The sequence below is a fragment of the Xiphophorus couchianus genome, chromosome 24 (assembly GCF_001444195.1).
Source record: "Xiphophorus couchianus chromosome 24, X_couchianus-1.0, whole genome shotgun sequence".
NCBI lineage: Eukaryota > Metazoa > Chordata > Actinopteri > Cyprinodontiformes > Poeciliidae > Xiphophorus > Xiphophorus couchianus.
Genome location: NC_040251.1, coordinates 498,623 through 513,255, shown reverse-complemented (window position 1 = coordinate 513,255; position 14,633 = coordinate 498,623). Strand labels below are relative to the sequence as shown.

The following is a 14,633-nucleotide window of genomic DNA, read 5'->3' as shown; positions in this document are numbered from 1 at the left end:
CTGACCAGCTGCCTCTCTGTGTGGTGTGGAGGCTGCAGCGCCTCCGACTGGAAGAACGTGAGGAGAGTGGTGCGTACAGCAGAGAGGATCATCGGGGCCCCCCTTCCCTCCATTCAGGACATTTCATCCCAGCGCTGCGTGTCCCGAGGCCGAAACATCGTCAGTGACCCCTCACACCCCCACCATGGACTGTTCTCCCTGCTGCCCTCTGGAAACAGGTTCCGCAGCATCCAGTGCAGGTCCACCAGGTTCCGAAACAGCTTTTTCCCACTTGCCATCAGACTGCTGAACTCTTAACTGGACTGCACTTAAAATCTGGTCTCCACTTTATACCTTGCACATGTACAGAGCTAAATAACTTATATTTTACTGTCATTCCTGCACTTTATATTCTATATTTATATTCATATTTTATACTGTATTTTATTTTATTCTGGAGTAACCTCACAACATTGAAAGCTCAAAACATTGTCCTGAGCCGTATGCAACGAAATTTCGTTCTGTATTCACCTTGTGCATGAAAAATGACAATAAAGTCAGTCTAAGTCTAAGTCTAAGTCTCTCTCTATATATATATATATATACAGTACAGACCAAAAGTTTGGACACACCTTTTAATTCAATGAGTTTCCTTTATTTTCATGACTATTGACATTGTAGATTCACTCTGAAGGCATCAAAACTATGAATAACATGTGGAAATATGCACTAAACAAAAAAGTGTAAAACAACTGAAAATACCCCTTATATTCTAGTTTCTTCAAAGTAGCAACCTTTTGCTGTGATTACTGCTTTGCACACACTCTGCATTTTCTTGATGAGCTTCAAGAGGTCGTCACCTGAAATGGTTTTTACTTCATAGGTCAACCTGCCCTTTCAGGTTAATAAGTGGGATTTCTTGCCTTATAAATAGTCATGAAAATAAAGAAAACCCATTGAATTAGAAGGTGTGTCCAAACATTTGGTCTGTACTGTATATATATATATATATATATATATATATATATATATATATATATATATACTGTATATATATACAGTATATATATATGACTTAAACATAAGATAAATAAAATTACAAGCATGTACACATAAATATGTTCGTCTCTATAAAAAAAACCACTAAGTGAATCCAGAGTAAACCGGATTCAACAGTTAATGTTGGTTGGTTATTGTTTCAAAGAAGCTTTTTATTTCCAATCAAATTTTTTAAAACTAGATTTTAGCTGATGGTTTTAAAGATTTGAAAGATTTAGTTTTCCAAAACATATGCATCTAATCATTCTGGTATTTAACAAACAAAAATAATTTTGGTAATCATAACTGAGTCTGTCAGTAGATGGTCAACATGAAAGAAGCTGTAATTACCACTGCAGACGTTAGTACCTTCAGGGACTGTTCCTTGGTTCCTGCTCACCTCTCATAGCCTAATCAAAGTGGCTGTCGAAAGAAAGCAGCACTTTATCTCAGATCAGCTCTCCTTCTTTAATCTTGATCAGTCAGAGCAGTCTCCCTGCAGCAAGCTCTGCTGCAGTTTTTCCTTCCGCTCCATCACTGTGACAACACAATTCAGGAGGAATGCCCATGAAGATGACATGCACAGAGCTGCTATTAGATAAGGATTGCTCAGCAGTTTGTTGACTGCAGTCAGACATCTAATAATCTGCATTACACTCTCATTGATGGCCTGTCATAATTGAACAAGCTTGCATGAAGAGCCACAGTGCCCCCTGCTGACATGCATCACTTGTTCAAGGGTTGATTTTGTGCTTTGGGTGATTTAAATAAAAATATGCTAAAAGCAGGACAAATTGATTTAGTCTGCACCGTTCATATAACAAACACTCAACATGTTTTAGAGCCAAAACAGTTCTTAAAGAGAAGAAAACTATACATTATGATTCCTTTTGAATAGAATAGAATAGAATTTTCTGAAGAAATTTAAACAGGGCCTACCAAAGTAGGTTGGAACACAACATTCTGATGCTAAAAATTAGCATCAGTGCTAAGCTTAGGTAACATGCACCAAATAACAAGTGGAGAGTCACAAGCATTTTGACTAATATGGACTTACTCCATTCAGTATGTTAATATTAGTGTATAATCTAAAATGAGCCAAAATGTTAAGCCTAAATGCTGCCATCACTAGCATGTTGTCTTACTTTAACTTGTTCCATTCAGTATGCTAAACATAGCTAATAAATGAAATAAATAGCAAAAATGCTTATTTTAAGCACCACCTGCTTAGCAAGTTATCTCTAACTGTAAAAGTTAATAAAAAGAAAAAAGGTAATTAAAAAATCTTTGTTGTTAAGACCCTTAGTCTGCATAAGCCCAATACAAACTATTTTGAAAAGTATAGGGCTTCAATCTAAATATAATCTTCAAAATGTATAGAAAACAACATGATCAAAGTTTTAAAAAAAATAGTAATTAATTATTAAATCAGTTTTCACAGCTTTGTCAGAGAGCTTTTATCCATAACAGAACACAAATAGGAAAACATATCACACAGTTTAAATATGGGTCACAGTGTCCACATCCATCTAGAGTTACAGGAAGGAAAAGGCTTTGTCCTTTTAATGAAAAGATCATAAAAAAGCTCTACAGTGTTTGTATTACTTAGGCTGTATGGTGATTTTACACTTCATGACTTCTCTAAGAATTGAAAAGCTCATATCAACACCAGACTTTAACTATTCCACATTTAATCCCATTGCAACCAAAAACTAAAAAATTACATTGTGATTTCACATGATTGTTATTGCATCACTGTGGAACTGGAGGAAAATTATACTCAACTTTTCCTGTTTTTGATGGAAAAAAACATGAAAATAGTATTTTCTATTGATCACTCCCATAAAATCCTAATAAGATTAATAAAAGTTTTCATTTGGAACAGTGCAAAGTGTGGACAAGTTCAAGGGGTGTAAAAACTTTAGCGAGTGATGGCGCACTTTAAGGAAGAGAGGTTTCATATTGTGGGTCTAGGAAGCGGTCCAGCATCTTCTGGATGTTCTGGAAAGCATCTCTGCCAAGGTAGTCCACCTGTCCTGCCTCCCACATTCTGCGATGCTCTGCCTCTCTTTCTTCTGCCTGATGAAATGAAACGTGGCAGAAACAACAAAGGGTTATCAGGTTTTTTTTAATAGGCTTTGTTATGATTGAAAGAACAGAGTGTTTTCTGTGAAGAAAAAGCCCACTATTGGCTGACAACTATTGTGGAGGCTTATTATTTGTCCCGTCATCTTTTTCTTTAGAGCAAAAGTACATGTTGTTTTCAGGAAGAAATTATCTGAAGTAAAGAATCTTGTCAACTCAATACAGTGTTTTCAGCTCATAAAAACTGAGAATCAATTAGACTGTTTCATGTCTTTCTTCAGTTTCAGTCACTAGCTCTGCTTGTCTAATTTCACTAGAGTCCAACTGTACATTTGGCTCATAATTCATCCTGATTCAGGCAGTCTGTACTTGTACTAAATTATGGTAAAAAAACAGGTGATTTTGTATTAGTAATACAGTAAAAGATTGTTTGAGAGGCTGAGTTTTGTTTCTTTATTGATTAATAAACCCAATTTGCGCTCAAAAGTGATCAATTTCAATTCAACTGACCTGAACTGAATACAACTCAACTGAATTTGATATTAACTGAATTAAACTTAATTGAACTGACTTGAACTAAACTCAGAATAATTGAATTGAATGAAACTGAACTGAATAGTATTGAACTGGGGCTGCACAGAGGTGAAGTTGATAGAACTGTTGCCTTGCAGCAAGAAGGTTCTGGATTCGATTCCCGGCCCGCGGTCTTTCTTCATGGAGTTTGCATGTTCTCCCTGTGCACGGTGGGTTCTCTCCGGGTACTCCGGCTTCCTCCCACAATCCAAAAACATGACTGTCAGGTTAACTGGTCTCTAAATGCTCCCTAAGTGTGTGTGCATGGTTGTTTGTCCTGTCTGTCTCTGTGTTGCCCTGAGACAGACTGGCGACCTGTCCAGGGTGTGCGCTGCCTCTCGACCGAAACGTTCCCTGGAGCGGCACCAGCACCCCTTCTGACTCCATGAGGGACTAGGGTGTAAAGAAAATGGATGGATGGATGGAAATGTGTGAAATTGGATTGATTTGAGTTGAATTAAAATAAACTAAATTGAACTGAATTCAAATAGATTAGATTAAACTTGACTGAATTGAACTGAAACGAAATTAATTGAGTTGAGTTGAAAAGATACAAAGATATAAAATGGACCTGCATGTCCAGTAAACCGTCTCGGGAAGACTTCAGTTGTGAAATATTGGAAAGTAAACTAAGTTTCCATACCGGCTGAGCGTCTTCATCTGCAGTGCCTTTCCTGTCCTCCGACGCTTCAGCTCCAGCTCCAGGGGGGTCACTGACCTCTGCTGTCTCTGTTGATGGAGACTCTTTCTCCAGGACTGGTGATTCCTGCACTGGTGTTCTGTCTGTGCGGGGAGCCTTCAGACATTGAAGCCTTGTTACTAATCAGTGCACTTAAAATCTAACAAATCTCACATAAAATGGAAATTGAAATGAACTGAGAGTGACATAAATGTGATGTAGCTCAGAGCACCATACAGATAACAGAGTGTGTGTTACTGCAGGAAGATTGTAGGAAACACAGTGAAGCAGAGATCCTGATCTGCTGGAACTAACAAGAGCCACTTGGCCTGTCTAATAAGCAGCCATCATAATTACCATGATATATTCCAAACATAAGTAGCTATGCTAATATGGCCTTTCATTCTGCTAATTAATAGTTTTATCAACAAATATTTTAATGACTACTCACAGAAAGAGCATGAAATTAAACAGAGTCAAAGGAAATGAAGTGCTCTCATTTCAGCTTCTCTCTTTTCTACCAAGATCCCTGGAGGTCACATTCATCAGGACTTAGTCCCGTGTTTTTCACACTCATCGGCTTTTTGTCATAGAGTATTTTCTATGAGGTACACCTTTTCAGTTATGTGTCAATTTTAATAGTTTTGGCTATTTGCATGTCAGCAACTCAAAGCAAAGAGACATTTGGATGTACTGAACAAGACTTGTTGAAGTTCAAAGTGAGAATAAGAGAAATTGAACACCTAATTCAATTAGAATTCAGTTCAGTTTATTTATAAAGCTCCAACTCAAAACAATCGTCGTCTTAATGCACTTTCAAAAAATATTTCAATTCAACCACACATATAACCCAAGCATCAAGCAGTACAGTAATTAAATATCTCTGAGGTTTTCAGAGCAATAGCTGTGTGTGTAAAAATGTCTTATGTTATTTTAATATTTTTAAACAGTTTTTTAATGATATAGCAATCAGAATTGTTGTTTGAGTGTCAAAAAGAAGCTTTACAGTTTTACTTTCACAAACAAATACAGCTTTTGCTGTAATGCTCAACCTGGTAAATATTTGATAAATACAAAACCTATCTTTCATAAATGAAAGAAACCCAAGTGCTTGTCTGTGGTGTGTTGTTTTCTCTCAAAGAGCTTTAAAAACCTCGGGGGAATTTTAAATTTAATCATTCCACCATCTACCCTGTTAAAAAACGTCAATATGGTTAAATTTAATCTTTTACTGAATATATAGGAGCTCTGGTAGTTAATGGAATTTTTGAATAACTGCATAATCTGTGAGCAACCAGTTCAAGATGTGTCAAAGTTGACTTTTACTCCACGTATAGTGACTTTGGAAGTTTTCAAATCAGATTGAAGTTTTCATTCAGTGAATACAGATTCTTCTAGTGTTTTTCAGAGTTGATGCAGGTCAATAGCACAGAGCTTTCATCTTACCATCATCTCTTCGGTGTGACAGTGAAGACTGTTGGAGGATGGAGAAAAATGTGCAAGCAGTGAACTGGAGCTGTCCAAGTTTCCTGTAAATGGCACTTTGACCTCTTGTTCTTGGATCTGCAGAATAAAGAAAGCTTGTTGTAACGCCATGTTGGCATGGAAAATCAGAGTCATGTTCTGAGTTCTCTGCCACTCTGGATGTTCACAGCAGCCTCAGTGGAGAAACACTTCAGAGTTTAGGGGTAGAAAGCTGCCAGCCAAGGACAACCAAAGCACTCAGAGTCAAAAGTTACTTTTTCTACAACCACATCTACTGCTGGGTGTTCTGAATATTTCCTTTATGAATATGTTTTACAGTCACAAGACATGTAGGTGATTTTACTGGAATTTTCTACAAAGTAGTAGTAGTTTCATTGTGAAGTGGAATGAAATATGAAACATGACTACCAGATTCTCAGATAGTATTTTACAGCAAAACATTGAAAAGAGGATCTGTTTAGGATGGAGTCCTGCTGGCAGCTGAACCTCCACCCTATGCTGCAGTCTTCTCAATATTTCTCAGTGTTTCAGTAGATTAACATTTTTCCACATCACACATATCATGTGATCAACAACCAAATGTTGTTCGGTTGTAGTGGCAGAAAAGACAAAGAAGACGACAGGCATGTTTTTTTTAACTAAGCACATAATTGTGTTTCTTATTAAATGGAAAAATTGCAATTGCAAACAAATAAAGAAATGGGCAAAATGCATAAAAGAAAAGAGCTGAGCAATAAAACAGTAAACCTTTCAGTACCTGTTGTTTGGGTCTTCTTGGAGTGCGCTGAGTGTCTGGAGCAGAAGGTGTCTGACTGTGATATTCCTTCCACCACAGAGACTCAAACTGCTCCAGACTCTGTGAGTGGCAGCCGTCCCTCTGTGGGCTCCACGGCTTCACGGCTCCTGCAAAGTGGACTATCTTTGCCTGGTGGCCGAACCTGCAGGAAGAACAGCAACATGTTCAATACATTAGTCAGTGGGCAGCAGATTGGAGTCACACAGTTAGCCAGAAGTCCTTTTTTTCCCATATTTTCACAATCACTCAAAGTTCAGGCTGCACCTAAAGAAAGAAATACTAAAGTTTTGTTACAACTAATAAGAGCAGTGTCATAACATCCCCACTCACTTTGTTATTGCTTAAAACTGTATTTATTTCAATAACTCAACACATATAGATGGACGTTTTCAATCCTATATATCTTGTATACGTCTATATATTTTGAGGATATTCTACCTGAAACTAATAAAACATGACATTTTTGGTAATTTCTAATAATAATTTTTACTTTTTGAGTTTTAAAAACTTGGAATGCAAATTAATATATTAGGGGTTATTGCAATAGCATCCAGGTGGCATATTGTGCTTCCTTGAACAGGTTAGGATGAGTCTATAAGTTATAAAAAAAACATGTTTATTGCATTTTTGGACAAAATAATTCTTTGATAATGAGATCTGTACATCTTTGAAAAGCAAAAGTTGAGTGTCCTGTACAACCAACAAGCATGTAGAAAGTGATTTCTGGATGGTAAGTCAACAACAAAACACTTGCATTTTCCAGCAGCCATTATGTTCCAGATGTTTTTGAAATGGCTCAAATGTTTTCCAGACACCAAGGAAACATTAAATTATGGCTAAAACCATCTACGCTCCCAGGGGAGTTTTATAACAGTCAAGTTTGTTGCTGACACACTCACTGTTGGAAAGCAGGGAGGTAGGTGTACACAGAGCTGGCACACAGGTTGTAGATGAATGGCAGGTGTTTACTGATGTCTTCCACACTCCAACTGCTGAAGAATGAATTTAGGAGGCCCTGATCTCCTCCTGATAATATATAAGAAAAAGAAATTAGTAAAATATAAATGTGTTCTTACTTGACAGATTTGTCTCTCTGATCGCTGCGATTTGGGGTATAAGGAGAAGGAATCTCAGCTCATCCTATCAGGGTGATTATCATATTAATCCCACTTCCAGCTGACTGAAACAAATCCAGGTTTTATTGCAATGGTGATAGACAGCTGGAAAATCTGATAAATGTACACTTAAATGTCTTAAGTAATGAATGAATCATGTTACTTCATAAGATCTCCCTTGACTTTACATTAGCGTATTCAGTTGAGACATCAGTCCTCAAAGCAATCAGCCTTCTGCTTTTTTCTTGCCTGCAGCCCAAATATGTTGTGATGCATTACCATCAAAGCTGCCGTGTTGCAGGGCAAGATCCAGCAGGCTGGTGTAGGTGATCTTGGACGGTCTGAAGACAAACACTCCAGAATTAAAGCAGTCGGGCCAGCCAGGGTCAGGAGCAGCTGACAACTCGTCCCGTTGGAACAACTCGTCCACATTGCACAAGACCTGAGAAGGGACAGTGTGGAAAAATTTTAAATTTTACTCTATGGTTTCATTCATAACTGAGTAAAAACTGTTGGACCACCCGTGAAGTTGTCAGCTAGATTCCAGATTCTCTGGTGCTGAAATTAAAAAGCTCATTGATGGTAAGGCCCAGGGGATGAATGGATGGATCAGATTCTCCTGGAGTTCCTTAAGCTGTTGTAGGGTTGTGTTGCAACTCAGCAATATTGCGTGGACATCGGGGGCAGTTGCCCTTGAGTGGGGACCTCCATTTCTGTTTATAACATTTATGGACAGAATTTCTGGGCACAGCTCAGGTGTTGAGAGGATCTCTTTTGGTGGCCTAAGAATCATGTCTGATTTTGCATACGATGTGGCCTATTAGCTTTATTGGGTTGTGTTCTCTGAAGTGGTTTGTACTAGAGTGTGAGGCAACTGGGATGAGGACCAGTGCCTCCAACTCAAGGCCATGGTTTAGAGCCAGAGAAGGGTAGAGTACCTTCTTGGGGTCCAGGTAGGGGTCCTGGCCCAAGTGAAGAAGATTGGAAAAGGAGATTGATAGACAGATTGGTGCAGCATCTGCAGTGCGAAATGTGTTTCCTCTGCTGCTGCTTCTCCATGACAAGAGGAATCAGTTGAGGTTTAGGATGCCTTCTGAGCACATCCCACTGTGAGGAGACCCAGAACACACGGGCTGGTCTCAGTCACTTCACCAGAAGGAGTTGGTGAAGTGGCTGTGGGTTCTTCAGTCGAGAACTTCAAAGGAGACACAAATATTACTGACCACAGTAAACATTGCATGTCCATGTATGACCTCAGGAACCTTGTATTTACTTAGCTTGGCCTTTAAACATGCCTGCAGCCTGCAGCACACATTTTCACTGACTTCACAAGCCGAGAAATCACAAGAACAAAGTGCAGCTGAACATGTCAGGGTTCATATGTTGGAGATAAGCAGGAGGTCAGAAGAGAAGCAAATGAAGACTACCAGATTGATGTGTGTTGACTCATGACCTAACTGCATTGTACTGTAACTAGGATCAATTGGAATTGATCTACTTGACTTGAAATCTGTTTGTATCAAACCAGTTGTATCAACTAGTCATTATCTGTTTGTAGATTAAACAGACCTAATTTTCTGAAGTCACGTGATGTGAATAGGTGCTATATAAATGAGCTGAATTGAATTGTGACACTTATTCATCTATCCATCATGCATCCATCATCTCTTGCTTATCCAAGATTGGGTTATGGGGATGATCCAGGATGATAACCTAGATATCAGAATCAGAATGCTTTTATTGATATTGTACAGAAGCACAACAAAATTTGTTTCAGTACAGAACAAGGAAGACAGGGTACATGTGCCAGCTCCCCTAGGGGCACTGCCCTTTATGTTCATCCCTCTACCGTGGAAAGGATTCCTGAAAGTCTTCCAACTTTTCATGTACCAATATTTTCATGCACCAGCGAAACACAAGGCAGACTGAACCCCCTAAAGTGGAATATTCCTATTAAACTCACCAGTGTATCAGCATCCAGGAAGACACATTTGTTGTACTGAGTCAGATTCCAGCAGTGGAGTTTAGTGAAGGTGACGCCAAGCTCAGGACGTCCCAGCATGGACAGATGGAGTTGGTCCTCGCTGTTCTTCACATCCACAGTGATGATCTCATCAAAGACGTTCTCAAGGACTTTTCTGCTCAAAAGGAGTTCAATTAGTCAGAAAGTAAATTGTAACTCATTGCAAAGTACTATTTGAATTACTTGACCTCTCTGGTTCAAAGGTATACGTTTATTTTGTTCTTTAAGTTCTAAAAACACAATGTGTTACCAAACTCAGTGAGTAAACCAGCTGCTTAGTTTCATATCCAAGGCATAAAAAGGCTCATTGAATTTTTTTTTTTCATTTCTTTAAAGGGATAATATTATGTATTTTCAGGCACATAGTGTCTTTTTTATAGCACAATCAAATACAACCTTCAGTTGTTATAAAAATGATATATACATAAGAGAAATTTGACTTCGTAATTTAACACCTTGATATTGTGCCTCTGTGTCTTTAAGAAACTCTTGCTCTTTCTGTTATGATGCCTTCAGGAAGTCACCATATCATCACTCCTCCATTAACCCTTTAACACCTTGTAACTCATATAATTAGCTCAGCTGATGTGCATGTGATGGCCAAATCCATGGCCACACTCTGATGTTGGTAACTCTTTTTTTATGCACAGTTTATTTTTTCATACAAACACAACAACACTTTAGTTTCAATAAAAACATTTATTAGTTGATTTGAATGCATTTGTTCTATTTGTTAGCGCACATATTTAGTTAGCATATGTATTTATATCAACTTAAAGTTAATTTTGTTTGCTTAAGATTAATTCTGTTTGTTTTCCCACCGGTACTTACCTGCCTTGGAGTTTGCCAGACAAAGGATGGGGGCCAGGGCTCAGCAGGCTTAAATGCTGATTGGACTGCACCACTAGTTCCTGCTGGCAGGGGGAATTTGTAGTTTCTTTGTTTAGATACGTTTTGTATTTAAGTAAATATTAGTATTTAAAGTTTAATATTTTTGATTTTCAGTTTTGGGTCTTTAGTTTAGCCAAACTTAGCTGTACTGTTATTTGTTTTTGTGTTATTTGTATATTAGCTGCCCAGTAGTACTGCCTGAAGTTGGGAAGAGCAAGTCCACCCTCATAAGTTGGGGACTGCAACACTGATTTACGAAGTCTGGCAGGTCTTTTAAGCCATAAGAATTGAGATATTTTCCTATCCAACTTGTCAAAAAAGGTCTTTGTAATTAGTATAGGAACATGTTGGAAAAGGTAGAATAATTTGGGTAAAATTACCATTTTAACCAGGTTCACCCGTCCCAACAAAGATAATGGTAATAGGGACAATCTGTCGAAATCTTTCTCCATGTTCTCTGGTAACGGTGAAAAATTCTTATTCATCAAGTTAGACATAGAACAGACAAATATCCCTAAAGTTTTTGTGTTATTTGTAATTGTATTCTGTTTAGTTACCCCTATTGTGTCTTAATTGGTCTGATCAGCCAGTATATAATCCATGTGTGTCATTTCTTTGTTAGGTCAGTTATGTTTGTTTGTGCAGCCAGTTTGTTTACATTTTTTGCCTGAGTTCAGTTTTGTTTCTTTGACCTCTTTTATGAGCTCAGTTTATCTTTTGTTATTTCTAATCTTTGGGTTAAAATAAAAAACCCTATTTTTCTAATATGTCCTGTGACTCCTCCTGTTTTTAACGCAGTTCATCACAGTGCAGCTCCACCAGGTGTTTGCTAATTGCTGCTGGCTAGTCTGAAGGAGCTGAGTAGAAGAGTTGTGGAGACGGCCGCTGTGAGACCGAAGCTCGGAAATTTGAAAACTGCAGCTCCAAGGAGGATCTTCATTGTCAAAGGCCACCCTGGCATTTTGCACAGCTGAATGGTTGCCACATTAGATTAAAGGATTTCTCAAACATGGATGAAAGAATCAAAGAAACTCTTTAGGTATGTTTTTGACATGATGCTCAGAAAAGATGATTTTAATGTTTTTATTGGAATTTTCTGTTTTGAAATTGGAAAATTGTGGTATTTTTTTGTATTGAATTCTACAATAGGTTTGAGTTCATCTTGGACATATACAGAATTATTATTGGAACTCAACGTCAGAAAGAAATGAGTCCCCAACCTTGACTGTTCAGAGATGTTTGGGGTCACCATGACGACTACGTGGCGAGTTGTTCCATACCGTCGCAAACTTCTGGCCACCACTGTCGCCCCCTGGCAGTAGGAGTCTGAGGTGGCCAGGGTAACGAAAGCCTCACCAGCTGCACGCAGAATGGAGACAAAATAATTAATAGTGCAGTTATCTCATGGTTTATCCATCAAATAGATAAAAGAACTAAACTCTATGGATTGTTTGTTCTGAGTTTCTCTGTGTCGTTCTATTATGGACCAGCTGTAGCAGGTGTGTGGCTGCAGCGCCATAATCCTGGCCTGCAGCTTGATATGGAGGCATGTAACCTTATGTCTGAGGACAGTGTTAGATTTCACTTGGTTCCCTTTTTGATTCGAACCAGAAGAAGCAGAGAGTCTGTTCTCATTTCAAACAAGCCACCCAATCACATTGTTAATAATTCAACATCACAGAGAGACAATCACAGTTGGAGCAAAAGAGCAGTGAGCAGAAAACATGCAGCAGCTTATCAAAGCATTTGTTTTATTTATTTGTGCATCTTGAAACATGCTGAGCCCACTAGCGGGAGGATATTTGAAGAATCTGACGTTAAATCCATGATGGAATCCATAGATCCCATCATTTATATGAAAAGTAGGTTCCTACCTGACATTTCTTGTCTTCAGTCAGTTCCAAATCCTGGAGGTTTACTTTTCCACAGGGGAGGTGAGGAGCAAACTACGCCTGCATGCTGCCGGTCGTCAGCGGTGACATCAGAACAGTCGACGGCGAGGGTGTACTGGTGCACCAGCTGGATCTGGGACACTTCCTAAATCCTCACTGTGAGCATAAATCTGCCACAGTGATGTGGAGTCACATCTCAGGCTGCTTTTAATGGTGGAATAAATCAGGAAGCAGAGGCCTTGCTGCTTCCATCCTCTGATGTGTTTGTCCAACTGGTCATTCAACTAGCAGGAAAGGGGGCTTGACAACAAGGGTTGTGCAACAGCACAATCTCTTACTCTGCTGATAACCCACTCAGGAGAGCGTTGCTTTTCACTTTCCACATCAGCCATGTGCAAATAACCTATAACCACTGCAATGCATGAGTCTCAAACATTCACTGCCTTGCAACAGGATTTACTCCTCTTGAACCTTTTCTTGTTTTATTACATGAAAAATCCCAATTTTGCAGGAATCTTCCACCAGATTCCATAAAAAGCAACTGTTCATATCCTTCTTTGTTCTGGATTTTGGCTAAGCCATTCTAACACATGAATGTGCTTTGAGCTCAGTCATTTCTTTGAAGGGAATGGATTTGGAGCAACCCAAACCCCAGCCTCAGGTATTTTGAAACCTCAAACAGGTTTGGCTTCATCTGCCTTCTTCTCAAACTGAGCAGCTTCTTTGTTCCTTCTGAAGAAAAGCAATTCCACAGCATGATTCTGCCTTCACCATGGTTCACAGTGGAGATGGTGTGTTAAGGCTAATGTCAGTTTTCTGTCTTCTTTGGATACAGATCAAAATCACTTAATTAATTATTGACAATCCTATGTATCATCTTATTGCACTGTTATGCAACAACTGAGAGTCTTCAGTCAGAGGCTTCTTCAGAACTACTGTAATACAGACTGCTAAAGGAAATCCTTCTTTCCACAGCCATCAGCATCTGCAACAACTTTTTGAAGAAACTTGGATAAAATGGGTTAAGACATTTATTTTTCTTTTTGAGTTAATACAGTATTTTTATTATTATTATTGTATTTCCTAATTGAACAAAACCAATTAGGTACAGTTTAAATAGCCAAGTGGAGAGGAACTCTGCTGTGAAGGTGTTTGTTACCTCTGACCTTTATCTCAAGATACAAATGCTCTTTGACCGAATAACATGAGTATTTATAAATAGAACTTATTCTACACACCTTTAACAAACTGCAGCACATGTTTTAGCCTGATGACAGCTGTTGGTGGGAAGCCAGAATAACTAAATTTAGCTCAGACAGCAAAAACTCAAAGACAGCTTTGTAATTTAAATCTGGCCAATAAGACAAGACTTCTACTGATCTTCAGTGTTACACTTAAATATTTCAGGTTTTGAGGTTTTTCCCCTAGATTCTCTGTTGAGTATAGTTCTGTCAGATTTAAATAAGGAAGCTACAAAAAACAGACAGGAATAAATGACAGATAGATTTCTGATAACTGGATAGGAAATAAAAGAAAATAGAAAACATTTTTATTTTTTCATTCTTTTTTACACATTGGACCTGGAAAATATGGAAATCAAATTCTAGACTTTTCAAGATGAGTACAAATCCTGTGTATTTAGTTTCATTCATCAGCTGACCTGCACCTGCTGAAGAACATCCCCAAATCATGATAAGTTCACCACCATGGTATACTAATGTTCCAACAAATCCTTTACAAAACAACTGCAGCCATACTGTTAATACATCACATACAGACATTAGAGTAAAAGCAGAATACAAATGCATTCCATATTTTTAAGAATATTAGAGCAAAAAAAATTTGGAGTTTTTTTGTGTTATTTTCTTTCTACTTTACAGTAATGTATTACTTTGTGATGATCTGTCACTCCCAGAAAAATAAATAAAGGTTTGCTGTAAAGTGACAAACTATGAAAATGTCCAAGTTAAACTGCAGGCCACTGTAAAAAGATATCACAAAATTACTGAAGCCTTTAAATATTTTTTTTATTATTTTGGCAGTAAAAAAGTTTCATTGTGGCGAAAACCCAGAGATC

At 38.2% G+C, this 14,633-nt stretch overlaps 1 protein-coding gene across 2 annotated transcripts; it reads right to left on the bottom strand.

Annotated features, from left to right (window-relative positions):
- Positions 1-2,449: 2,449 nt before the first annotated feature.
- On the bottom strand, positions 2,450-12,849 carry gyg2 (glycogenin 2). 2 transcript variants are annotated; one of them, XM_028010078.1, is made up of 9 exons: positions 12,539-12,849; positions 11,885-12,023; positions 9,714-9,888; positions 8,030-8,192; positions 7,535-7,661; positions 6,597-6,777; positions 5,801-5,917; positions 4,319-4,471; positions 2,450-3,096 (listed from the first exon to the last, which is right to left on the bottom strand). In XM_028010078.1, the coding sequence occupies exons 1-9, from the start codon at positions 12,543-12,545 to the stop codon at positions 2,959-2,961; spliced, it is 1,200 nt and encodes a 399-aa protein (XP_027865879.1). In that variant the 5' UTR covers positions 12,546-12,849; the 3' UTR covers positions 2,450-2,958. The 2 variants fall into 2 exon arrangements, with proteins under 2 accessions (XP_027865879.1, XP_027865880.1); XM_028010079.1 differs by lacking the exon at positions 12,539-12,849 and adding an exon at positions 10,605-10,687 and having other exon boundaries at positions 11,885-12,016.
- Positions 12,850-14,633: the final 1,784 nt, after the last annotated feature.